Below are 25,780 nucleotides of genomic sequence, written 5' to 3' on the forward strand. Positions count from 1 at the left end.
AGGGTGTAGTAGGCAGAAGAATGCCAAGCAAGGTTTGAGGAAGATCTAGAAGACCCTGCTTCTAACCCTGCTCTGTCTTATCTGGCGTCTGGCCTTGAGCGAGCAACAGCAATAAAATGCAGATTTTCCATAAACTGGAGGTATATGCTAAAGACCAAAATTCTGTTTTAGTCTCTCCAATCTTTACCTTGGGAAATGCAGATGGGGTTGTTTTGAGCCCCATAATTCTGAGATCTAGATCCTAGAGAGTGATGGCTCTAGGCCTGGGTTCTCAAACTTTTAACAAGCTTGTGAATCACCAGGAGAGCTGTAAAAACAGATTGTCCGGCCCCAGTCCCAGAATTTCTGTTCAGCAGGTCTGGGTGAGAGCAGAGAATAATCTGCATTTCTAACATGTCCCCAGGTGATGGGATGCTGCTGGTTGGGGACCACACTTTGAGGACCACTAATCTAGGCTGAGGTCTCAGGCAATGAGGGTCACCAACTTAGATTTGCACAGTGAACAATTCGAGCGTCAGATGCACTCTTTTTTGGGGGGAGAGGGGCAGAGGGAGAGAATCTTAAGCAGGCTCCACGCCCAGCACAGAGCTTGATGAGGGGCTCGATCTCACGATGCTGAGATCAAGAGTCCGACGCTTAACCGACTGAGCCACCCAGGCGCCCCGTCAGATGCACTCTTATTCCTCCCAACAATCCCGAGAAGTGGGTATTATCAAGCCTGATCTACAGATAAGCAGGTTTGCAGTGTCATAGAGCAAGTCCCTGCCTCCAATCCCACACAACCAGCTGGCCCTCCCCGAGCTTCCCAGAGGGGCAAACGTCTTAGACACCCAACATCCTGAAAGGTCACCATGCCCCACATCCGCTAAGTCCTGTTCCTCTGGTGGGAACGGCCACGGTCGCAGGGTCTCCTGGTCTCTGTTTCTCTCTCCTCCCAAAAGCAGCGGACACCACAGCCTTCTCAGTTAGGGAAGGGGTTTAACTTTCTGTTCTGATATGCGCTACCTGTGTGACCTTGGACAGGTTACCTAACCCTTTATAGTTTACAAGTAGCTTTTTTTTTTTCTTCTCATTTATCCTCTCATTTGATAGCTCCAATGATCCAATTGAAGATCCCATGTAAGCTCCCCCCATCGCCTGCAGGATCAAGTCCAAGATTCTTGGTAAGGCATTCAAAGCTCTCCAGATCTAGCCCCTGCCTCCTTCTCCACCTTCCCTCTGGACTGAAGCTCTTCCTTCTCGTATTCTCAGCATGATGGTTGGCACACAACACTCAGCCATGGGAGGCCATGTGGGGCCATGCTGTGCTTTCCTCCTTCGTCCCTGTCTGGCTCACCCTTCCTTTCCTTCTTATCCATCTCACTCCTACTCTCTTTTTCAGGCGGTCCGAGTGAACATTCCCCACAATGGCTCATATGTTTAGTCATCCAATAAGTATTTATTGGCCACCTGCTCATGCCAGGAACCGTACAAGATAGATGCTGGGGCCCTGTCTAAGTTACATGTTCTGCTGCAACCAGTACCCATATTCATGGCAGCACTTAGGTCACAGGACTGGAATTGCCCAGCCAGTTCAACCATCAGTCTGCCCGCGAGAACTTAGAGCAGAGCAGAGCTTATTTACATCTGTGCTTTCCACAGTGACTGTGCAATTAATATGTGTTAAATCAAGCCCTACAAGATATTTATGCATTTTTCTTGTATTTCACTCTATCTGGTTAATCTTGATATTATAGCGACTTCCTAGTGTTTATATTCTTATGCAGACATATCTAAAATGAAATAGAATACGCTTACTAAAAATAATTACAATTCACCCTTCAAGAGCTTATACATTCTACAATTCCTGATTCAATCTTTTTTAAAGGTGTCACCTGAACCCCAAGACTCCCCTCCCCCCACTGCCCTTAACTTCCCCACCTGCCAAAAAAAGTTGTAAGTTGAGAGCGAAATATGCTGTGCGGATACTTACCCTTCTTTTTCATTAAGTATCAAACAACTTCCAGTACACCTTTACTGCACTACGCCAAAGGGGCCTTCTACTAACTTGTCAAAATGTGTTATCTTTTCTTATTGAAATTTAGACCAAGCAAGCATGGCTGAACACGAGCTGTTCCCTGTAAGCCAACTTTTCAGATCACTAAAACTCTCTTAGAATGCCAATTTCCTTAACAACTTCCTCCTCAATTGTAGACATGTCTCAATCAGATTAAACATGACCTAAACCATCCTCTATGTCTCAGGCACTCACGAATGCCGCATATCACACTGAACCCTAACGCAGGGATATTTCGAGCAATCACTTGCACAGAACCATTTGCCTCAAACAGGCCCCAGATGACCATACCTTTGCTGCTCTTTTGATGTATTAACTCCTTTATTTCCACTTCTCTGTGCTGTTAGACTAGATCTATCATTCACTCTTCCTGTACACAATTTCCTGAGCGATTAGGAGCAAGGCCTATCTCGTCAGTAGAGTATATGAACAAATAGGACTTTGCCGTTTATGTGCAAATTTTAAGGTTCCGTTCAAGATGACCAAGAGTGCTGGAGTCTGACCTCTGAATGAGTGGGACATAGTCATCTTTAGCTTTTCCCTACAAAGAGTACGAATGAGAATCCAGACTGTTTTCAGAAGTATGTGTTTTAGAGGTCGAACACCTCACCACATTTATGTGAAGATCTCTAAATAGACCCCTCCAGATTTCTTAGTGTATTAATTTGGGCTGATATAGACCCTCTGGATTCAGTAGCTTAGAAACAAAGGCATTTATTCCTCTCTCATGTGTCGTCTGAGTGTTCCTAGTGGACAGGCGACTCTGCTCCACAGAGGCTTCAGGGACCCAGGATCTGTCCCCCTGCCATCCTATGGACGTGGCATTTATCTGCATGGTTGGGGCAAAGTCACACCTTCTCTGGGTTACAGTTGGTGGGAAGGGAAGAGAAGGTGTAAGGGGGTCCATATTGGCATATATCCCTTTGACTTCCATCCCTTGGTGGGAATGTCATGAGGCCACAAGGAACAGCAAGGACTCAGGGATGTAGTCCCCGACTGTCAAGGCAGCTACGTGCTCAGCTGCAACTCTGTTCATGGAACAGAACAGATTCTGGTGGACAACTGGCAGTCTTAATTTAAAAAAAAAAAAAAAAAATTATTTCCCTGTTTCTATTTTATAGAAGTATTGTGAAACTGCTACATAATTATTTTATTTTACGAAAATACAATAGGGAAAAAATCAGACTTCTATAAAATGTTAAAGAACCATATTTATTTTAGATCTGAAACAAACCTGAAAGGTCTTCTGGTCATTAGGCAACGTGTCTCCAGGAGACGCTATCTTACTGACTTGTTTACTACTGGTCTTCCCCAGAAGAGCTGGAGTTGGGCTCACTGCTGATCCCAGCATCTTAGCAAAGCCTCCTGGCATATAAGGTGATTCGTAAATCCCTGTTGGAAGAATAAATGAACCTGAAACATATCAAAATGTAGTGATTTTAAATGATTTTGTGAACTTATACTGTCCGCTGCTGAGTTAGCAGCAGTGGCAGAAATGTTTTGGGGATCTAATTACAACACGCTTCTTCCATGTATACATATAATGAGTGTACAGTTTAAATACTGGCCAAAGTACAGAAGTACAAAGTATAAAGAAAATTTGCACAAGCTCCTGAATGACCCTTGATGTTTATGCTTCTGTTCCAAAGGAAAAGCTAATTAGAGTCTGACCTATGTTGTGCCTTAAATTTTTTTTAAAAAGCAAAGTACTGTCTTGAACTTGACTCTCAGATGTGAAAAACACATTGTGTGACATTCAAAACACCTGTCAAATGCAAGCGCCTCCATCGGCTGAGAGATAGGAAATGGTCTGTGATCAAGTACTGGCCTTTTTTTCACCCCCCAGAACAAAAATCCAACATTTTGCCACCATTAAGACCAAGAGAAGAATTCAAATTAGACAGTCTTGTCACTTGTAAATTAGAAGTAAATTCTTATTACAGAGTGGGAAATTTACTCCAGCGAATATAACAGTAAACGTTATTAAAATAAGTTCAGTGACCTTTTTAAAAAAGATTACAAAATTGAATTTATTCAGTTTCACACAAGATGCACTTATAAAATTAGTACTGAATGCCATTTTAACAGAGGAAATGAACATCATTCCGAACTCCCAATAGATTCTGCAAAGGAAATGAAATCTTCCGAAAATGACAGCACAATAATAACAGGATAATTCAAGCTGAATTGAAAGATATACCCAAATCATATTCTTGCTCTGATCAGGGCTACGTTTGGCAAAGTTTCCCCCAAACTATTCCATTCACGTGGACACTGTTCCTTTTGGTGGTGAAGAGGAGATGGATATAAGAAGAATTCTAAAATGGGGCTTTGTTGAAACATACACAAAATACGAGTCTTTTCATTTTTAACTTAAAATACTTCCTGGTTTCACAAAAGCATTTCAGTAAGATATCCTCTTTTACCCTACGTGAACATTAATCTTCATATTTCTTTAGTTAATGCAAAACATTAAGATTCAGTTCCATATTTCTACAGAAGCCAAAGAAGCCAAAACATTAAAGCATGCTTTGTATTTCACCCAGGAACGAGACGGATCCCCTAAAATTTATCTTCTGCATATCATATGCCCGAAGGGTCAGCACAAGAGCTGAACTTCAACATGAAAACATGAAAGGAAATGACAGTTAACAGTTACATCTGCACATTTTGAAATGAGACGCTGTAGAATTTTTATAAAAATGCAGAAAGGTTTCTCAAGATAAAACTGTGGTGGGAAATGACTTATGATGTGGGCCACAAGCTAGTAATTAGCAGAAATGGAATCTTGATCTCAAACAAAACCAAAAAGCACCTTTTGGTTGCTGTTCCCAGCGTCCATACACACACACCTCGCTGCCCCCGACAGCCGCGCTCGCAGCCCAAACACACGGCCGCCGGCCCCCAGCACAGGCACCCCCACGGACGCTCCAATCAGCAGGACTCCCGCATTTTATAAGCCCAAGCAAGACGCTACCCAAACCATTTAGAATATTTGCTTTAAAGCTGCCACTTTAAAAAACTGTTAAAGTTGACACCTTTGGATTTTGTACACTGACAATTCTTTAGCCCATTCAACACCGAATCCTTTTAACTGTAACAATTTATGAAGCAATTCGTTTTAAAGCGAAACCAGTTAACCATACATTAAAGTTAACACTGCTCTTTTTCAGTATAAAAGAGTGCCTTCTTGTAAGGGTATTTCTATTTTATCCATTGCAATGGAACAATACACAGCTCACATTTTGCTTTAAAGAGTAAACTGAAAAATTATGAAACATTTTTCTCCGTGATGCAACCTTCATTAATGAATATTTTTTAAATAAACAAACCGGGTTAGGATTTTTTCCTATAAAATGTTACTATTCATCATGAATTATTTTAGGTAGCCTTTTATTCTGATTAATTCAGATACATCTTCTTCAAGGATTATTCTGGCGGTAAGAACATTTATCTTGACTTACGTTTAATTATTTTTTTTTTAATGCTTTGGCAGATGAAGGACAGTTTGAAAACTGTTTGTGAAAATAGTATGGGACTGGAAAGGTAATGTCATGGGAAAAGCTTCACAGTTTTCCAGGTATATCCTTGTACTGAAGAGGCCTCAAGGCAATTTGATGTTCTGGAAGCGCGGACTGACGAAGCAGAGTGATTCTGACATTTCGCCCGTGAGGCCCGGGGGTGACTGCTCTCTACTGAGCAGGTGGGGCTCCTCCAACCCGTCAGGTTTCCAGAGTCCAGGCTGGAGGTCGCTGCTCTTCTGCGACCTGACCTGCAGCCAGACCCCATTACTGGAAGAAAGATATTAAGATTCGCTTTCCATTAATAATTTAAGTTTTTAAATAAATATTTAAGTGCCATTTTTCGCATCTGTCCGTCCCGGGAGCAGAGCATCTCCCACCCCGGGACTCCGCTGGGCACGAGAGGCCACAGAGTTCAGTCGATTCGGTTTCCACAGATTGTGAACCTGTCTACCTCTAACAAATCTTTCTTTGAGGATCTGTGCTTTAATTCAGAGCTTTCCTGCGTTATGTCCTTCTCATCGCCATCTGGAGTTGTGAGAAACTGATCAGAACTGCTTGCCACAAGTAATGGGATGACATTTTCCTTTGGATGAATAGGCTGGCTGGTGACCGAAGCGGACAGGTTTTCCTCTGTGGAAAAACAGATCCAGCTAATTAGAAAAGGATTTCCCTCCAACTCATAATATATACAAGCTTACCAAGAGAGTGGTAATGGAAGGAAGTGTCCATCACCCATACTTTAAGGTAAAGCAAGTCAACACTAAATAGCCTGGGGCATATAAGCGGCCATGGTTTATAATGAAACTCAGGGGCTACGCCATTTGTTTGCTCAATTAAAATTTTATAGAAGGGCTATTTGTGGATAGTATCTCACAAATAACACCACTCCCTGATTTTGGGAAGATCAGAACTCCCGTATAACAAACTCCCTCCTACATGACCAAGTCCTAATGATTGTTGCCTGAAAAGTTAGCATTGGCTCCCACACTCAGGATGTCAGGGGCGAGCGGACTCGAGGACATCCACCCTCTTCGTGTAGTCACTTTAGCAGCCCTGAGCATTCCACCCACGGGAAGTCCAAACGGAGGCCCCTTCCCCTATGCTCACTTCGTCTACCCTTTGAAATTTAGTTCAGGCATCACCACCTCCAGGATGGGAGCCTCTCCTGTCCCCTCCCCTGCCCCACGCCTGCCGACAACCAGCTCCCCTTTCTGGATTACCCGCTTCTGCCACCTCCCCTGTCAGTCTGGGAGGTCCTGCGGGCACGATTCACTATCTCTGTGTCTCCAGCGTCCCGGATATTACCTGGCACACAGCAGCTCCGCGTATTTAAAATTAAGCCATTTAAACAACAAGTCCTATGAACGGATATGGAACAGACAGGACTGCCATCTAATGACAAACACGGTATCCGTGTCCCACTTCTGCCTCCAAATCTTCCAGGCCAGCAGCCCTGGAATCATCCTTCCTCTCTCTCTCTCACTCTGTGAAACCTCATCAGCAAATCCTGTGCTCTTCCAGACCTATCTGGAATCTGGCCAGTGCTCCCAGCTCACACCACTAGCCCCTGTTCTCTTTTTTTTAAAAATTTTTTATTGTTATGTTAATCACCATACATCATTAGTTTTTGATGTAGTGTTCCATGATTCATTGTTTGTGCATAACACCCAGTGCTCCATGCAGAACGTGCCCCCTTTAATACCCATCACCAGGCTAACCCATCCTCCCCCCCTCCCCTCTAGAACTCTCAGTTTGTTTTTCAGAGTCCATCGTCTCTCATGGTTCGTCTCCCCCTCCGATTCCCCCCCTTCATTCTTCCCCCTTTTTTTTTTTTCTTAACATATATTACATTATTTGTTTCAGAGGTACAGATCTGTGATTCAACAGTCTTGCACAATTCACAGTGCTCACCATAGCACATAACCTCCCCAGTGTCTATCACCCAGTCACCCCATCCCTCCCACCCCACCCCCCACTCCAGCAACCCTCAGTTTGTTTCCTGAGATTAAGAATTCCTCATATCAGTGAGGTCATATGATACATGTCTTTCTCTGACTTATTTCGCTCAGCATAATACCCTCTAGTTCCATCCACGTCGTTGCAAATGGCAAGATCTCATTCCTTTTGATGGCTGCATAATATTCCATTGTATATATATACCACATCTTCTTTATCCATTCATCTGTCGATGGACATCGTGGCTCTTTCCACAGTTTCCACTAGCCCCTGTTCTGACCCAGGCGGCCTCCCCGCTGGCCTCTGCCTCTGGCTCGCTCTCCTTGAGTCTCCTTCCCACAAAGCTGGAGAGTGATCCAGCTGGATCACGTCACTCCTCTTGCACCACCTTCCTTCATGGTGTCTGGCCTGTGGTCTCCTGATCTCCAAAACACCCTACAGGGGCACTGAGACACTTGTCTGAAATGCACTTCCCCATCCTGAAACACAGCCTTCCCACACAGCAAGAGACGCACGGCAGACAGCAGGGTGGCCTCTCTGACTCCTTCTCTAGTCCCTCTCCCGTGGATGGGTCCACTCCAGCCACCCGGCCGTTGGGGTCCCTCCACACGCCCAGCAGGTTCCCACCCTGGGCCTTGGCACATGCTGCTGGTGCTCCTCCTCCCAGGAAGGTGCCGCTTCCTTGGCTGGCGGAGTTTTGGACTCCCAGTCACACTTCCCTTTCCTGACCCGGCTGTCATTTTCTCTACAGCACCACTGCCCCCTCGCTTTCTCCCTGTCTCCCCAGCAAGTCAGAATCGGCGCTGCCCTTCCTCCCTACTGCCGTATCCCCAGGCCTGTCCTGTAACAGGTGCTCAACGATCATCTCCTGGATAAGGAATAAATGTAAAAACTCAGAGCACTGTGTTAGGTGTATCTGCGATGAGACCTAAAATACAAATATTAAAGACAACTCAGCAAAGTGAAATCAAATCTTGAAAGCACTGCGAAACACTGACCAAACGGTGATTTACTAGGAAAAATTCAGATCATTAACTCTTTGGAAAATGATTCACACAAGGGATGGAAGGAACCAAACGTACCTTGAGAGGGTTTACATTTGTTCTGTGATTTATTAGGTGGTTTGCCTGGTGCACTGGCTGGAGGGGGATTAAACAACTTTTCTTCCATCTTGGCCTCCTTCACATACTGGCATGATTTCCCCAACAGCACGATGCTATTAAGTACTTTCAGGGATATCAACCTAAAACCAGAAGGAAACAAACACCCATGGTTGGAATTCATCTCAGTCACAGCGAACGTCATCTTCTACCGCTGCTAACGAGAAGGCACGGGGCCAGGTGAGGAGCGTGGGCCCGGGAGCCGGAGGCCCGAGTCTGGGATGGGCGAGTTTCCCATGAGGCTTCTTTACCACAAGGGAAAATGCCTGATCGATTCCTTAGTTCTTATTACAACAAGAAATTGTACCACTTTGAAGTTTTACCTGGTACAAATATTTAACATTTATTCTTTCACTGCAAAACAAATGTATTTAGTAAATGTAGATGAACAAAAAATAACTTCTAATTCCAGAGTCCAGCACTACTCACTGTGATATTTGGTATGCTATGTTTCAGTCGCTTTTATGAATTTATACCAATCCGTACTTTTCCACTGTTTAGAAACAGAGTCTATTTTACAAAGCAGTAGGGGCTGGAGTTCGGGGCCAGGGCAGATTCTGGGTGCCAAGTGTTTGAGTTCAAATCCTGACTCACTGCTTAGAATCTGTGTGGACCTGAGTGCATTTCTTAGCCATGAATCCAGTCGTGATTCCAGTCAGTGCTCAGAACAGTGCTTGGCACACAGAAATGTCCACCAATTTTGCTAAATGCTATTATTGTTTTACATATATATTATTATGAATATTTTCCCTACCAGTTAATATTCCTCAGGGACATTATTTTAATGTCTTATAATATTTCACTGTTTGAGTTACCATATAACAAAGCCGCCTGAAGCCCTTACCCCCTAAAGCTCTTAATTTCTGGATATTTGGGTTATTTCCAGTATTTTGTTTCTATTTAAAGGTTTCTAATTAGGAAAACTTAGGTTAAATCTGCATCTCCTTAAGATAAATGCGTAGATAGCTATAATTATCGAAGTGGAATTTCTGGGACCAAAATGTATACGACATTTTAAGGTATCTGATACAAATCTGGCAAAAAAAATTCTGAAAAACTACTCTTCATGTTGGTATCTTCTCATGTATGGGGACCTTAAATGACAACCACGGACCCCACTCCAGTGTCACGAGTGAAGAGGCGGCTGCTATCTCTATGGCTGAGGTGAGATCCTGACAATCACAGGAAACTGCGAGTCAGTGGGGGCGAGGCTAAGGAGGGGCCTGGCAGGGAGGTCAAAGAAAGAAGCAAACAGGTTTCCTTCACTGCCCCTAGACTCTCCCCTCCAGGAGCTAAGAATGCAAACATCCAGGGAGGACCTCACATCAGATCCATGGCCCCCAGGATCTTCACGGCAAAACACTCCCCAATTTATCCCCAGACCCGACTGTGCTCCGAACTCCTTACTCGTACCTTCCCTTGCTTCCCTGACCCTGCCTTGGGGATATCTAACAGGATTTCAAACTTACTACAGCCAAGCCTTCCAAAACACAAAAGAAAACAACACAAAATCACAGCCGCATGTACTTCTCACAGGCTTCCCCACTGCAGTATGGCGATTCCACTACCCTCCTTGCTTGGGCCCCAAACCCTGCAATCACACTTGATTCCTTAGGTTCCCTTACACCTCACATCCAATCATTCACCGGCAAGTCCTGTCTGGCTCCACTTTCAACAAAGCCACCAGCTGACAAATTGTTAGCACTCCAACCGCTACCAGTGGCGTGGCAGCCACAGTTCCCTGTCCCTGGGAGGCCCGTAAGCGCTTCCTGACTTGGCCCGAGGTCTGCTTCTCCTCTTGCCACACTCCAGGCCGTGCTCCACACAGCCGCCGGAGTGGTCCTGGCCAGAAGCCAGCTGGATCTAGCCCTCTTCTGCTCGGAAGCCTCCAGGGGTTCCTCCTTCCCTCAGCCGGAACCCGAGCCCTTCCCGGGGCTGCTGGGTGTCCTCCGCGACGCTCCGTCTCGACCGCTGTGCTCCGGGCTCCCCGCTGCTGTTCCTGTCGGGCCTGTCCTGTGTCGCCTCTGCCGAGTCTGCTATCCTCCCAGGCATCCGCATGGCTCTCTCCCTCACTCCAGCTGGTCTCCACTGAAGCTCACCAGAGAGGCTGGAAGGCAGGCACTTCCGCTGTTCTCCATCTCCTTACACTACCCTATTTTTCTTCCTGACGATTACTATAAACTCTCACTTTACAGAGATTTGCTTTTCTGGTTGTCTATTTTTCCACTAGAATTTCAGTGCTACAAAGGCAGGGCCCTAGTCTTGCCCCAGGCCCAGTAACTGGCGCCTAGCGGGTGCTCACCGAGGAGTGCCGACTGCAGGAGGAGGGCAGAGGCCTTCCACCTGCAGCTCAGGCCATGGCAAGTCTGGGGGGAAAGAGGCAGAACCTGAGGCGGTGGGGAGAAAGCCCAGCACTGGTGCCAGGAGGCCCAACTGAATTCTGACTTGTCCACACTCAAGGGAGAGTCCTGGGCTTGGTGAGGTCACAGAATAAAGAAAGCTTCAGGGACAAGGTGGTTTGGGAAAGATTTTGAAGGAGGAGAGGATAATTTGGGCACTACCCTGATATAAGGTAATAAGGAGAAATGAGTAGAGTGGAAAGGTCAGTGAGCAGCTGGGCCTCTGTGGACTATCGAGGGGAACAGTGATGGGGGCGTCGTGAATTTTCAGTCATTCAGCTTAAGGCACGTCCACTTCGGTGATTTACACACACACAACTGTAACTAAACAAAGGTTTTTCAATGTTGCATACACATGCTTCACTTCCCAGTTTAGGTCAAAAGAAGAACAAAAGAATATTTTGTTAAACAAAGATGGAAGCAATTATAGCAACAGCCCCTGATGAACAAGGCACAATGCCAAGAACTTTGGAGTGCTATGTGAGCATTTGCACCAGAGATGCAGGATCTCATGGTTTTTAATGTCAAAAAACTGAGAGATGTGTATGGTTCCTTGAACTTTAGAAGCTGTGAGTCAGTTCCTGTAGTATGAAAAAGGGGCAGGCTCTAGGAGAAATCAAGGCCCCGGGCTCCCTGCCTCAACACAATTTCCTATGTGCCCAGTGTCAAACCAAAGCCACCAATCAAGGTACTGATGACATGGCTTGGGACACTGCAGGGACAGAGGCTTGATGGCTGGGGGGGCATCCTGACTCCTAGAACCTGAGCAAAACCTCGGTGGGGAGAGCCCCATGGATTCACTGAGTTAAAGATGTTTTTAAACACAGGAAAATGTCTGATTGTAATGGCAGATTTTATCGTGAAAGGAAATAGGAATGCAACTGAAACCCTAAGCAGAAAGAGCTTTAACTGATTCCGCTAAAGATTAAAATAAAATCTAAAGTGCTATTAATACTAGTACCAAACAGCAGCATATTTCACTGAATGTCACCAAGTCACGAACACAACTGGAGGTATGTGCTGTTAAGGGAGCCCCGGGCCAGTGAGAATGGATGTAGGGTGATTTGGTTGCAATTAACTTCCATTACATCTTGCATATATACTTTACTGTACAATCAAAAACATATTCAAGAACAGTTAATCTTACCCAAAATAGAAGAGTATGACACAGGCATAAGACAGGATTCCTTGCACTTTAATTGAGCTTGTTACAACTCTGATGAGCTAGCCAGAAACAAACCAAAACAACAAAAACACACAAACAAAACATACAACCACAGAGTTATTAGTTAATATTTAAATAAAGACTTCTCCATGCTGATTTCAACATTTTAGATACACTCCTGCAGGCTTTGTCTAAATCCAAGTAAGCAGTTCTAGATTTTTCAATTTGCATGAACATCTGGCTGCTTGTGAAAACTTCTGTGGTCGATTTGGATTTGTTCAGGCAAATTTAGGATGCCTGTGGCTAATGTCATGTTCAGCTGTTGCTGACTCTCTGAAGTCGGGCACTGTATCTAGGTTCGTGAATGACACATTTAGTTGTACCCCCACCGAGATGCAAATTAGCTGATTTTTTAAAATGAAAAATCACTCTGGAAAATACAAATAAATTCATCTTGCTGCATGTGTGCCCACCAGAGCTAGAACCATGTAGCACGCCCTTCCCTTGTTCTTGCTTTGTCTTTCCTTGAGAGTCTTTTTAGGAACCCACAGTGACTTACGGGGAAGACAGGGAAAAGGGAGCCTTAGGAGCTGTGTACTGTTTGAAAAAACGGAGTATCACAGCATTGTCCTTGGAAGTGTGCTGAATTAATCTGGTGGGTCTGTCACTGGAAAATATTTATACGTTACAGGTTCGGCTTAATAATGTGTCTACATCTCAGGGTCTAGTGGGACTGCTACATGTAAATGGAAAGTCTGGGAAAATAACAGACCTTATCCAGCAATGTTAAGTTATCATCAAGTGGAACTCTATTAGAGTGTCTTAAATAAATACCGTAAGATACATTTTAAACCATATTTTACAAATGCTTTTAGTAAAAGAACAACTGGGTAGAGATCGAGGGAACTGTCACGTGTTCCTGAAGGTCCACTACGAGAAGACTGATATGGAAGTCCTTGTCTGTCACAGGCTCTACTGGGGAGATGACCTGCTGTACAAGTATTCGTGGTGGACGTTAACGTGGCTCTAGGATTTTACTGATTAATATGAAAGGCAAGCCAATTGCTGCATTCAAGGCTTAAGTGATTTCATTTTTATCTAATACATTATTAGGTAATTTTAAGGTATGATGTCTATAGCTTAATTTCCATGAGACCTTAATATATCATTTCTTTTACACTGCCTGGATATGATTTCATTTTAGGACATAAGGTAACGTTTAGAGAGAAACACTGCCACTTGTGGGCCTTAAAGAGACCTCAGAATATTCCTCAAGGCTCCTAGATGGCTGCCAAAGCTACGGGGTCACTTTGGAGCTCTGCGAGGAAAGTGCTACAGGAGAAAACCCGCTGGATCACTGCCTAACCGCATGATCCCCTCTGAAAATGCAGGAGGTTCTCCAGAAGCATTTCATTAATCAATTATTAGCTAAACTTAAATCTTTTGGTACAACAACCATAAAAACTCATTTAAGGAATAAAACAAAGGCCAGAGAAAAATTTAAAAATACTAAATTAAAAAATCCATACTAATTATGAATAGAGTTTTCTGGCAAATAAATTGCTACTAGTTAGTTATTATTTGGCAAAGCAGAGCCACATTTAAATCCAATCATTTAACCAATCCTTTAAAAATAAAAGAAGTCAGGCAACCTAGGTTTATCCTTACACTATATGTATCATGTTTCCAGTTCTAGGAAACAAATGCAGAAAAATTTTAACATCCTATCAATCTCTTAAACAATTTTACTCCTTAAAATACTCTGTTTTTCCACAGTTCTAGGAGTTCCTTTTCCCAAACAAAAGAAAGCTATGTTATTATGTAACAAACAAGTTACTAATAGAACTGAAAACATTGAGGATGCGGTTGTCTGGAGAGTCACAATGAAATTTACATAACATTAAATCTATTAATCTTCCAGCCTTTAAAAAAGGTCAGGCAAGCTGGTCTCAAATACAGTTGGTATCACTTACAATTTCTTTATACATCTCTTAGGTGACTTCCATGACACTTTGCATCTAGGGGGAGAACTCTAGATGTCCTTTGGCAAAAAGACGGTTGCATTTGTTTCGATGTGAGAGTAGGTAGCCAACGAGGAACATAATCAAATACAGGTACAGCCAGCAAACCTTAATTAACATTATTACAGCCTGATGTGGCCAGTAACTTTTTGCAAGGCTGTTCTGAGCAATTCATTAAAAATATTCAAAGTTGGTGACTATTTTTTGGATTGATTTAATACATTTCAGTGCTAATATTTAAAATATATGTATATATTTTCTGAGTGTAACAGTAAAAATTTTCATTGTAAAAACTCTGGAACAATTGTAAAAAGTAATGACTATAATGGACAGGGACTATGTCTTCACTTGAGCATAACAAAATTTATTTAACCTATTTTACTTCTTGCCAAACTTTTACTATTGTAAATGCCATTGCAATGCATAATCTTGCCTATAAATGATCATGTGCCTTTTATAACTATTTTCTTAGGATAAATTCCTAGAACTCCAATTACTGCATCAAAGCAGTCCAACTGCCTTTTACAAATGCTGGATCGACTTCTCAGACTTCCGTTAATACACGCTACAGTGGTCGCACATGCCTACCACTAGGCATTTCCATTCAAAAAGAAAAATCTTTGCCAAATGAATAAGCAAAAATGAGTACTCTCATTACCAGGAAAGCCATTACATAAAATATTTGTTAAAATTACTTATCTGTTGGACAGCTCAAAATCCAAAAGAATAATACTGTAACTTAAAATTTCCTTCCAGATCATTTACCCTTTAGTTTTTATATCAGGTCCTTCTGAAACAAACTTCTTGATAATTCATTTATTAATACTTTATCATAATAGCTATCTCATTGTAGAAAAGGGAAAAAAGTACGAACTTACTAGAACAGCTAGTGGGAGAGGGATGAACCCCATCCTCCGTGCCACGGAGTCACTGTAATCAGTATATGCCTGCACAGAGAAAGGAGAGAAGGATTTCTGGAACTGAAAAAGTTCACTTCCACTTACCACCAGCAAACGTTCTCAACGGGGGAAGCTATGCACAAAAAGAAAACCCAGCAACTATTATGTAATTGAGTAAAATGTGGAACTCTAAATGTTCATAAGAAATTTTAAATCCGAAGTTGTATAACTGTTAGTATGCTACAGAAATCATACCTTATTTAATACTAAGTACTATGATTATTTTACTAAATTACAAACATAGTGTTGAGAACAGAGATAAGTAGGAAGTTGAAGTTTATGCAACTTTCCCTTAACCAATATTCCACACTAAATTAAACCATTGTTCAGGTAATTTCAGACTACTATGTCTTCGATATAATGCTCACATTTTTCTGTCGACTGCTAACAAGGTCAAAAGCAAGGCTGGCTCTATATTCACTGTAGACCTAAAGACAAATAAGAGTGAAATATTAAGTGATATAGTACAAATATACAATATGCAAAGATTTAATCGACTTTGTAGATGAAAACGTTTAATAATTAACCAGGAAAAAGGTGCTGATAGCCAAGGAGACATCTGGATAATGCTTCTCTGTTTTCCTACAGTAAAGGTAAAAAAGCCTCAGCCCCAACTGTTATGTTCACAAGCTTTTTAAAGATTTTTCTTCAAAGAGGGATAAATAGTCAATGATTATGATCCCGAGAGTTTAGAACTTGGGGAAGAGTGGCTATTTTAAGTAGCATAATAAATATAAAATAATTTTGAAATTTTAAATGCATAGTTTAAAAATTATTACTGTCTATATAACGATAATGATACCTCAATTCAAACAATGGGTGCTAAGCAAGATGTAAAACTGAGTTTGAGAATGTAACATTTACGGAAGCACTGGAAACTGTCATTTCACTAAAAACTGCACTAAGTACTTGAATCAAGTTTATTAATTTTGACTTCAGATGCTGAGAAAATGATCCCATGAAAAGGGGACCATTTTGCACTGAGGAAACCAAGAGAGTAAACAGTGAAATTACTTGATCAGTGCTTTATAAAAGAGTGCAAAATCTTATTTAAGTTTATTAAAGCATTCAGAAGCTCTTAATCAAATCATCATATTGTAGCAGTTGCAACCACGTTAGATTTCAAATCTCTGCCTTTTGAAATAGTACCACGGTAAGACAAAGTACAACCCAAGTAACATCTAGGAAACTGTCCAAATGAATATTCATTTAGGGGCTGAGGTAGGAATGGGGAGGGCGCCGGAACTCCCAGGCTTTGTGTATGATGGGCCTACAGCACACATCTATTTGTGGCAAGTCCACAGAACAGCTGGATGAAACATAAAGCAAATCTCCTGAGTGCTTTCACCAAAAAAGCTGTCTTCTACAACTTTTCAGAAATCTACAGCCACAGAAAAATAATCCGTTTTTAAATACAAAATACTTAAAAAAAATCTAGCCAGAGAGAAAAGGTTTGATAGTCTATGCTTAAATAGAAACAATGTGATTTTTAAAAGTTTAAGTACACAGATGATAGTATTAACAATTTATAATGATTGAGTTAGTGACACTCTACTCCGACCTGAACTATTGGCCAAACTATACTTCCACCCAAAAGTATGGAACCAGGATTGTTCAATACTGAAATAACATACTTTCTGTAGTATAATACTTTTTAAAAATTTAAAATTATAATTCTAACTTCAAAGTAGTACTCTTATCTTAATAAACGGAGTAAACCTAGCCTTATTTTACATCTTTATAATATTAAGCAGCAGAAGTCAACATTATTTTTTTGCTTTAGAAAATATTACTTTTCATAATTATTATTTTATTTTTTAAATTTAAATTCAAGTTAGTTAACACATACTGTAGTACTGATTTTAGGAGTAGAATTTAGTGATTCATCACTTACATATAACACCCACTGCTCATCCCAACAGGTGCCCTCTTTAATACCCATCACTCCTTTATCCCATTCCCCGCCCACCTCCCCTTCAGCAACCCTCAGTTTACCTCCCTCTAGGTTTCTTATTTTTCCTTCCCTTCCCCTATGTTCATCTGCTTTCTTAAATTCCACGAGTGAAAGCATATGGTATTTGTCTTTCTCTGACTTATCTTGCTTAGCATAACACCCTCTAGTTCCATCCACGTCATTACAAGATTTCATTCTTTTTGATGTGTGTGTGTGTGTGTGTGTGTGTGTACATACATACATACACACATCTTCTTTATCCATTTATCAGTCAATGGACATTTGTGGTTCTTTCCATAATTTGGCTATTATTGATAAAGCTGCTATAAACATTGGGGTGCATGTGCCCCTTCCAATCAGTATTTTTGTATCCTTTGGATAAATACCTAGTAGTGCAATTGCTGGGTCATAGGGTAGTTCTGTTTTTAACTTTTTGAGGAACCTCCATACTGTTTTCCAGAGTGGCTGTACCAGTTTGCACAGAAATCAACATTAAACACTGAATTGCTTATTAAAATACATACATCTGCGGTAATGTCATTGAACTTGGTGATAAAGGCATGTTTTACAATATCCACAGCAGTTTCTGATGCAATCACCATACAGACATCTGGAAACAACACCCAGAGGTGATCTAGAAAGGACAGGGGAAAAGAGACAATTAAATCTCTTAATATGAATAGAACATCATATACCATAATATCACAGGCTGCCATAGAAATCTGAAATCTCCACAGGGCTAACCTACAATGTTGTCAATAAATGATAACAGAGACAAAACTAGCATTCAATTAATTATCAAAAGAGCTATATTTTATCAAGTTAAAGGATAACTCATTCAATAGCTATCTATTCTGTATTTTCTCTGTGCTAAACCCTTGAGGGGCAGGACACACAGGTGAACAGAGCCCCCAACTTTCTTCATGGAGCCAATACACTGGTAGAATGGCTAATTAAGCAAGCTTGTCATAACATCCTTTAATTCTATAGCTGCCTAATGTGACAGTAAATAGCTAGTAGGGACAGGTGCTGAAGTCAACTGAACAATCTCTTCCCCTCTTTATTACTATGACTTAAAGATACTGATCATTTATTTCACTGTCACACTGATGCAATTTGTCACATTTGCTCATCTTTATCATATTTATTAAAATGTCAATTTGGTATCAAGTACCTGATAAAAAATGCAAACAAATAACCTCCTGAGACCCTGAAGAAGGATATAAGGGTGGGACTGAGCAAGAAAAGGTTAGAACCGTTGACAAGGACCTAGGCAATTTGGGATCTGGGCCCTGGAGGGCGGGGTGGAGAGACTGTAGCTCTGGCCCTCTGTGCTGGCAGTTTCAGTGGGCCTGGCATCGTGTTGGGGTTTTGGGAATCAGGAAACTTCTTTCAACATTGAACTCTGCCACTAACTGGCTCCATGACCTCGGGCAAGTTTCTTAATGACCTAAGCTCCAGTTTCCTCATCTACAAAATAAAAAGTCTCTATACTTGGCCATTATGAGAATTAAATAAGGAGATAAAGTGCAGAATAATGTGCCTGGCACACAAAATAGCTAGTATTATTTTTATGTTATTCATGATCCTGGAAACTTACAGGAAGCTTCCATAAATGGTATTTTGGTTTTTAAGAAAAGAAATTAAAGAAATCAAAGAGTAAAAGATTAAGTGTTCCTTTTATCACACTCTCTGCCATAGCAGTAATAAAGAAGACCTAAGGTAATTAGTTGAAAGTCACAACACAAATGAGAAGAGGATTTCAAACATCCAGTGGTCAGCAGGCTCAGGATTACTGTCCTTTGGCACAACAGCCCTGCTCCAGGATTGCTGATCCCATGTGAGTTCTGCCGGCACCAGCCGCACATGCCCACTCCCCTGCCTCTCGTAGATACCATGTTCGCTGCCTTGGTTATAAACGGAGAATCCAGTGTGTGTGGAGGAGGGCTTTGCTGCCAAAAGTCAGGCAGACTTTGGGTCTATTCAGACAGGAACTCAAGCCACTGGAAAATAGATCATTTGATCTTATGCTTTCTATAAGCAAATGACTTCTGGAAATATATTTCCAAGATCATGTATCTCATTTAACACCTGTTTCTGGTTTTTCACAGGTATCTGAAAACTAGCAATGAACCAAAATAAATGAACAAGAAGTTATTAAAAGCCTGGAATGTGCATGGCATTGAGGGCAATAAATAAAATGCAAAGTATAATCTCGGTCCTAAAGAACGAGGTTGCATAAAAACGTCAAGACATAAAAAAACTCTCAATTACTTGAGATACCTGAGCACTTGACCATTTCCCACCCACCTCACTCAGCATTACCAGACTGTGTTATAATCACCTGTCAATTTCTACTATGAGCCTGGGAGTCCTACATCTATCTTAGGACTCTCTACGTGTGCTACAGTGCCTGGCTTTATGGAAATGCCTGCTAAGTGAATGGATAATGAAAATTCATAGAATCTCAACAACTTCCTGTCAGCCTTGATTTAAAGATGTATAAGTAACCAAATGTACTTCCTTACATGATATTTTTTTCAATTTATCCTTATTCAAAATGCTAATTAAGAGACAGTGAATGAGTAAAAAACAAATGTTAAGAAAGAACAAAAGTTCTTTTGGCGAACTGTGAAAATGAAAAAGAGCCGACTGCATTTAGATAACCCCAGTACACCACGGTTAAGAAAACAAAGAGGCTGCAGTGCTGAGCAGTGTCCACTCAACCCAGCTCTAGAGACACTGTGAGGTTGACAGGAAATGACGGGCCAAAGACTACTTCATGCGGTGCGGCATCCTACCACCCGCCACACTACGGGGAACATGATCAGTCCCTTCTACCCAAACAGGTATTTCCAACACCCAAGGAGCGGAGCAGCTAAAGTTTTTGAAGTTCTCTGCAATATTCACTTTATTCCATGTAAAAGAACGGTTTTTGGTTCAAGAGTAAAATTAGAAGGCACTGTATCTGTTAAGAGTTACGTACCTGGATTCCAAGAAAACTGCTCCATGTTTCTTAGACACACTATTAGCAAAAGCACATAATTCGTGAATCGTTCCTTAATATCTGAAAAAAAAATTAACATATACTTTACTGTATATAAATAATAATATAGTTCATGTATAACTTTCTTTTAGTCAGAAGATTATGAAAGTACAATTACATATAAATGTCTGCAAAATAAATATACTATTTTATATATAAGATGGTGTTACATTGGTAAGGCATTTATGTCTTTCACTGACCCAATTCAGGTATGGAAATTCCAGTTTTGTACATGGTTGCACATATCAGTGGTTTTGTCTGTTTTAATAGCTGAGTAGTGTTCCACAGCATGACCATACCACCATTTGTTTATCTGCTTTCTTACTGACAGACATTGGGTTGTTTCCAGTTTTTGGCTGCTATCAATAAAGCTGCCATATTTCTTGTACAAGTCTTTTGTGAAAATGTGTTCTCGCTGCTAAGTTATAGGACAAGCAAACCTTTAACTGTATAAGAAACTACCAGAAGGTTTTCCAGGGCAAATGTAGCATTTCCCACTCACACCGTCAAAGCATGAGAAGGCCAGTCACTCGGTACTCCTGCTAGCGTTTGCCAGCGGCAGACTACGGGAGCAGCCATTCTGGGGGGTGGGCTCTTCCACCCCCATTTTCCACCACAGTACAAATGTCAACACGGTGAGAGATAAATTATGTCTTCATATTCTCATGAAATAGTGTTGACTTTGTGAACTTCACTCCAGGGTCTCGGGGATGCCCCTCCAGGGTTCCATGGGCTATACTTTGAGAACCAGGACACTATGCTGCTTTGATTTTGTAACTATGAAAGATAACGTTTCCAGGGATAGATGTTGTGCTTTCATTCTTCTTAGGGTTAGTAAGGAGCCAGTAAGGCATAACTGAAAAAGCTGAGCACAGAGAGACAACCTGAAGTTTAGAGTCATAACTCTGCTCTTGACATCTGTGCAAGTGACCTTGGGGAAGTCAAATTACTCTCTCTGTGCATTAGTTTCCACATCTATAAAATGGAATATCATCTGCTACAAAGAAATTTCTGGATTAAAAAGAAGCTCTGAAAGTATGGTATGGTGCTATACAAATGTTTGTCATATTTTATTACCTTTTTAAATATCTTGAGATTACGATAACCACGATAATAAGAAAACCCAGTAAAGATGTCGAGGGAGTTAGAGAAAGCACAGCTAAGTCAAAGAAGCAGGAGCCCGGAGGAAATGTGACACAGAGTTTCAGAATGAATTGCAAAATCATACTGCCTAAAGCTGCATGTAGAAGCTAAGTGTACTTACCGCTATTTGACATTTGAAAAAGATTGTTCTTTTCAAACTTCTTGAAAACACTTCCTTTAATTTCAACAAACTGAAATAGTAAACAAAAATATCACCTTTATCATTATAACAGTTTAAAAATGGACAAAGCTATATATAAAACTTCCTGGACAGTAAATAACATTTAAAAAAAAATAATTTTATTCCATCCAGAATACTGCCATTAAAGTGCCCATATAACCTCAAAAATACAAAATAAAATCTCATACTTACATTATTAGACATCATGATAGTAAGCAGTGACTTGTTGTGGGAGTTAAAAGCCACGTTGAGAGTTGTTGCTTGAACCATGATGAGAATTGCATGCAAAACTAGCAGTGAGCGATGTCAAGGAAAAAGCTTGTCTGTTTTCATATTAGTAGATACAACTATGTAATTTAGAAAGTGAATAATGGGGGGGATGATCATGCTTTCTAAATCCAGTCTTGTGTTAGTGTTTTATTATCTTATTAGCTATAGTTGATACAAATTTGACAGGTAATATGTACGGGACCCATATGAAACAAAAGCAGAAATGAGCCTCTGGGCATCTATGCACTTAGACTGTGAGTCCGGGAAGATGGTTACCTTGTTCTTTCTGGACTTCTGGCATTTGGCACAAGATCCGGGAAACAAGCCCTCAAAAAAGTTTCTAGTAAGTGGAATAAACTATGGTAAATACTGAAAAAAGAGACTTAGCTAATTTGCATTCTAAAATAGAAAAGAACGCAAAGTAAAAGTTAGTCTGGAAGCAACTGGCTTCTGTAGTTCTGCAGGGGGTGGGGGAGTGGGGATGTCAGATGATAAGAAATGTCTGATATTTGAGATTCTTCTTTACACGTCATTTTTGAAGATATTCACAAGTTGCAGAATTATATTCATATTACACATGGAATAGTTTATTTAAATGAGAATAACTGTTTTACTCCACATACTTGGAACAAACTATTACACTTACAGATATCTTATCTTTCCAAGTATTAATCCAATGTTTTCAAGTACAACACTTTCAGAGTCTGTACACATTCCTGTGAGTGAGTCTGGACCCCATATGGAACTTCAGTGTAGCTATGCATGTGTGTGTACAAATACACAGATGGGTACATACACACACGCACATAGTTTATATAGTGAAGCCTTTAACTCTTCAAAAGATAAGCTTTAAGAAGGGGTGTGGGGGGCAGAGGAGATAAAACTTCCAAAATTCTTCCCCAATCAATTTCATATTTTACCTCTAGATGAACCATATACATTTTAAGCCCTAGGCTTTAACAAAAAATTCACAGGCTTAAAGATAACTTCCAAATAATTCCAGTATAGGTATGAAAGTTATGTTGAGCTCTATAAAGTATGTATAAATACGAACCTTGCATTCTCAAGTTCTTCCATCTAATCAGTCAGACTGAGACTAGAACTGCTTTCTACCAGTTAAAGGGAGCAAACATGCATGAGGCTCTTTAATTTACAATTACTACTATAACCAATTCATTAAAAGAAAGCAGACATTTCACGTTAATCTTCAGGACACACACACACGTACACCTTTAAATCTGAGAAATAGCTAACCAAATAAAATAACGTAGAATACGCACTGACTTGAAATTTCCAGGAATTCTAAAGGATACAGACATAGAGAACAGCCATAAAAAAGTGAGGGATCACTCCGATATGGGCTCTTTTTCTTTCTTTAGGTTCTGTTGCTGTCCAATAGAGAGCATCTAATATGTCTTGTCCAAATGATGAAAACAGACGATCTGCTACCTAAGGAGAAAAATCATTGGAAAAATGTTTCTTTTTTTTTTTTTCTGAAAAGTGTTTCTTAATATTCCACCTAAATATGTTACTAAAACTCAGATGCAACTCAAAAATACTGGAGCTCTGACTTTAAATCCCACTAGAAGGCAAGCCACAGAACAGCAGGGATCTCTTTATTCTCTGACACACAGTGAGTGCTCAAAATCTTGTATTATTTGAATTAGACTTTGTCTAATTAGCTATATATTTATAACAAGGAGAGTCTTACATAGTGGCAAAAATAAAAGGGAGAGGCACATCACAATTACAGTCTGATTTTAATTCTTTAAATTCAGAATCAGGATTTGAACTTCAGTCCTTTAGGATAAATTTATCATTTGACCCACTGTATTTGCACCTAATATTTATAGACAACAGTAGCTGTAATTTGTTTTGGATTAACCACAGAGTATGTAATACGCAGATTTACTTCCTAAAGACACTTTGAGGTATCGATCCCCATGAACAGAGTATGATGAATAAAAAGCAGCAGATAAAAAAGAAAGGAGGGCGTATATTATTCAGGCTTTGGCTAGAATGTTACATCCACACCCAGACTGTCAATCTCTGGCTCCCATAGTCTCTAATCCATCACTCTGTTCTTTTTCATCACGGTATTTATCACTTCCAAATACCTCCTGGCTTACAGTCTCTTTTCCACCTGCAGAACATAAGCTCCTTAAGAACAGGCTTTGCTCACCTCTGGATCTTCAGGGTTTAAGGCAATGCTCGGCATGAAGTAACTGTCGATTAAATATTTGCCGAACGCAGGCATGACAGCGACCCACTGTTTAGGGAGCACTCAACACACGTCTGGCACCGCGCTAAGCCCTGTCTCTACACTGCTTCCCTGCACGCTCGTGATTCCCCTAGCACCTGCGTTCACAGATGAGACAGTAAGAGTTAGATGCACTCCGCAACTAGCAGCCACGTCCAGGGCAGCGAGGCAGTGACTGGAAGAAGTGGGGTTCGGTCAGAGATGGCTTATCTCTAGAACAGAGCCAGGACTCTTGTCCACTATGCTGAAACCACTTCAACAAGTATAGTCTGCAAAGCGAATACGCATTTCAGCCATTCTGATCAGCAATTCATGGACCCTTTCCCTTGAGGCCTATTCTCTAATAACAGTGTTGAGGCCACCCTACAGGGGGCTTTGTAAACTAGGGGGCACACGCATTAAGCGTGGGGGTAGGGAGAAGCCCGCGTCACCTGCAGTCCCCTAAGAGGGAAGGCAATGAAGGAGCCTGATAGGCCACAGAAGGAACGAGAGGAGCCCAGGCTTTTCTCTCTGTGAAAGAAGGGCTACTCTGCCCCGCAAACTTCACCCACACTGTCTGCATCCTACTTGGTGGGGCAGAGCAGGAGCACGGGCAACGAGCCTAGAATCAGGAAGCTGGGGTGTGGTTTTAAATCCTATTGGTCAACGAATTTAGGAGGAACCAGGACGGCCAGAGTTCCGTGGCTTCTGGGAAGAGATGGAAAGCTCTCATCCACCACAGCAATGCAGCCTCAGAGCGGAAAGGCCAGCAGCCCCTACACCCCTCCATCTGCCCACTCACGAGGAAAAATCCTTTCCCAGCCAAGTTAAAAGATAAGTAGACCTTATTTGTGTCCCTAAAAATATAGGAAACTGCATTTGAATCTCAAAAGTTTTCTCATATAACCTAGAGTAACTTGCTATTTTAAGAACTGATTAAAATTCTGCCTATAGAGCAAAGCATGTTTTTTTTTGCTTTGTGTAGTTGCTTCATTTATTTTTTGTATGAAAGCAGATTCTCACATATTGATTGCTTTAAAGTGAAATATACTGCATTAAAAATATTGGGGCGCCTGGGTGGTTCAGTTGGTTAAGCGTCTGCCTTCGGTTCAGGTCATGATCCCGGGGTCCTGGGATCGAGTCCTGCGTCGGGCTCCCTGCTCAGCGAGGAGTCTGCTTCTCTTCTCCTCCCTGCTTGTGCTCTCTCTTGCTATCTCTGTCTCTCTCTCTCTAATAAATAAATAAAATCTTTTTTAGAAAATATTAAGTACTTGGAGAAATGGGGAAAGTTATGTTTACTTGCTCTATGTAAAAATTCCAAAGCACTTTAAAAGTAAATCTATTATAGCAAATGTATATAAGATCCTAACATTTTTTCATAATTTTTCAAGTTTTAGTAAGAAGTATACATGGGTTTCCAACGGATTTGCAAACAAATTTCCCTACCATCTGACAATTTACATTCTCAAGGGAGTACTGACTAAAAAGTCTCTAGACAGCAGGTACTCTTCTCTCCTACTTGAGGACGTGTCATGCCCTGGGGACCCAGGACCAGCAGCAGGCACCAGCTCATGAGGACGAGAGTCTCCAGTCTCAGCCCAGAACTACTTAATCAGAATCTGCATTTTAACAAGGTCTCCAAGTGACTGTATGAACCAAGGCCAGCAGTCCCAATACTAGAGTTGTCAGATGAGTGTTCTGTATCAT

At 41.2% G+C, this 25,780-nt stretch overlaps 1 protein-coding gene across 1 annotated transcript in view; it reads right to left on the reverse strand.

Moving 5' to 3' along the window:
- Positions 1-2,147: 2,147 nt before the first annotated feature.
- TAPT1 (transmembrane anterior posterior transformation 1) overlaps positions 2,148-25,780 on the reverse strand; it is a 60,908-nt gene continuing 37,275 nt past the window's right edge. Inside the window, exons 5-14 of the mRNA XM_032400047.1 lie at positions 23,148-23,283; positions 21,757-21,854; positions 21,505-21,574; positions 20,181-20,261; positions 17,719-17,828; positions 15,609-15,668; positions 15,160-15,228; positions 12,243-12,319; positions 8,619-8,779; positions 2,148-6,210 (exon numbers count right to left, since the gene is read on the reverse strand). Coding sequence (XP_032255938.1) covers positions 5,993-6,210; positions 8,619-8,779; positions 12,243-12,319; positions 15,160-15,228; positions 15,609-15,668; positions 17,719-17,828; positions 20,181-20,261; positions 21,505-21,574; positions 21,757-21,854; positions 23,148-23,283 — 1,080 coding nt within the window. The 3' untranslated portion in view covers positions 2,148-5,992. The remainder of the gene's footprint in view (positions 6,211-8,618; positions 8,780-12,242; positions 12,320-15,159; positions 15,229-15,608; positions 15,669-17,718; positions 17,829-20,180; positions 20,262-21,504; positions 21,575-21,756; positions 21,855-23,147; positions 23,284-25,780) is intronic.

The sequence above is a fragment of the Phoca vitulina genome, unplaced genomic scaffold (assembly GCF_004348235.1).
Source record: "Phoca vitulina isolate PV1807 unplaced genomic scaffold, GSC_HSeal_1.0 scaffold3, whole genome shotgun sequence".
Lineage (NCBI taxonomy): Eukaryota > Metazoa > Chordata > Mammalia > Carnivora > Phocidae > Phoca > Phoca vitulina.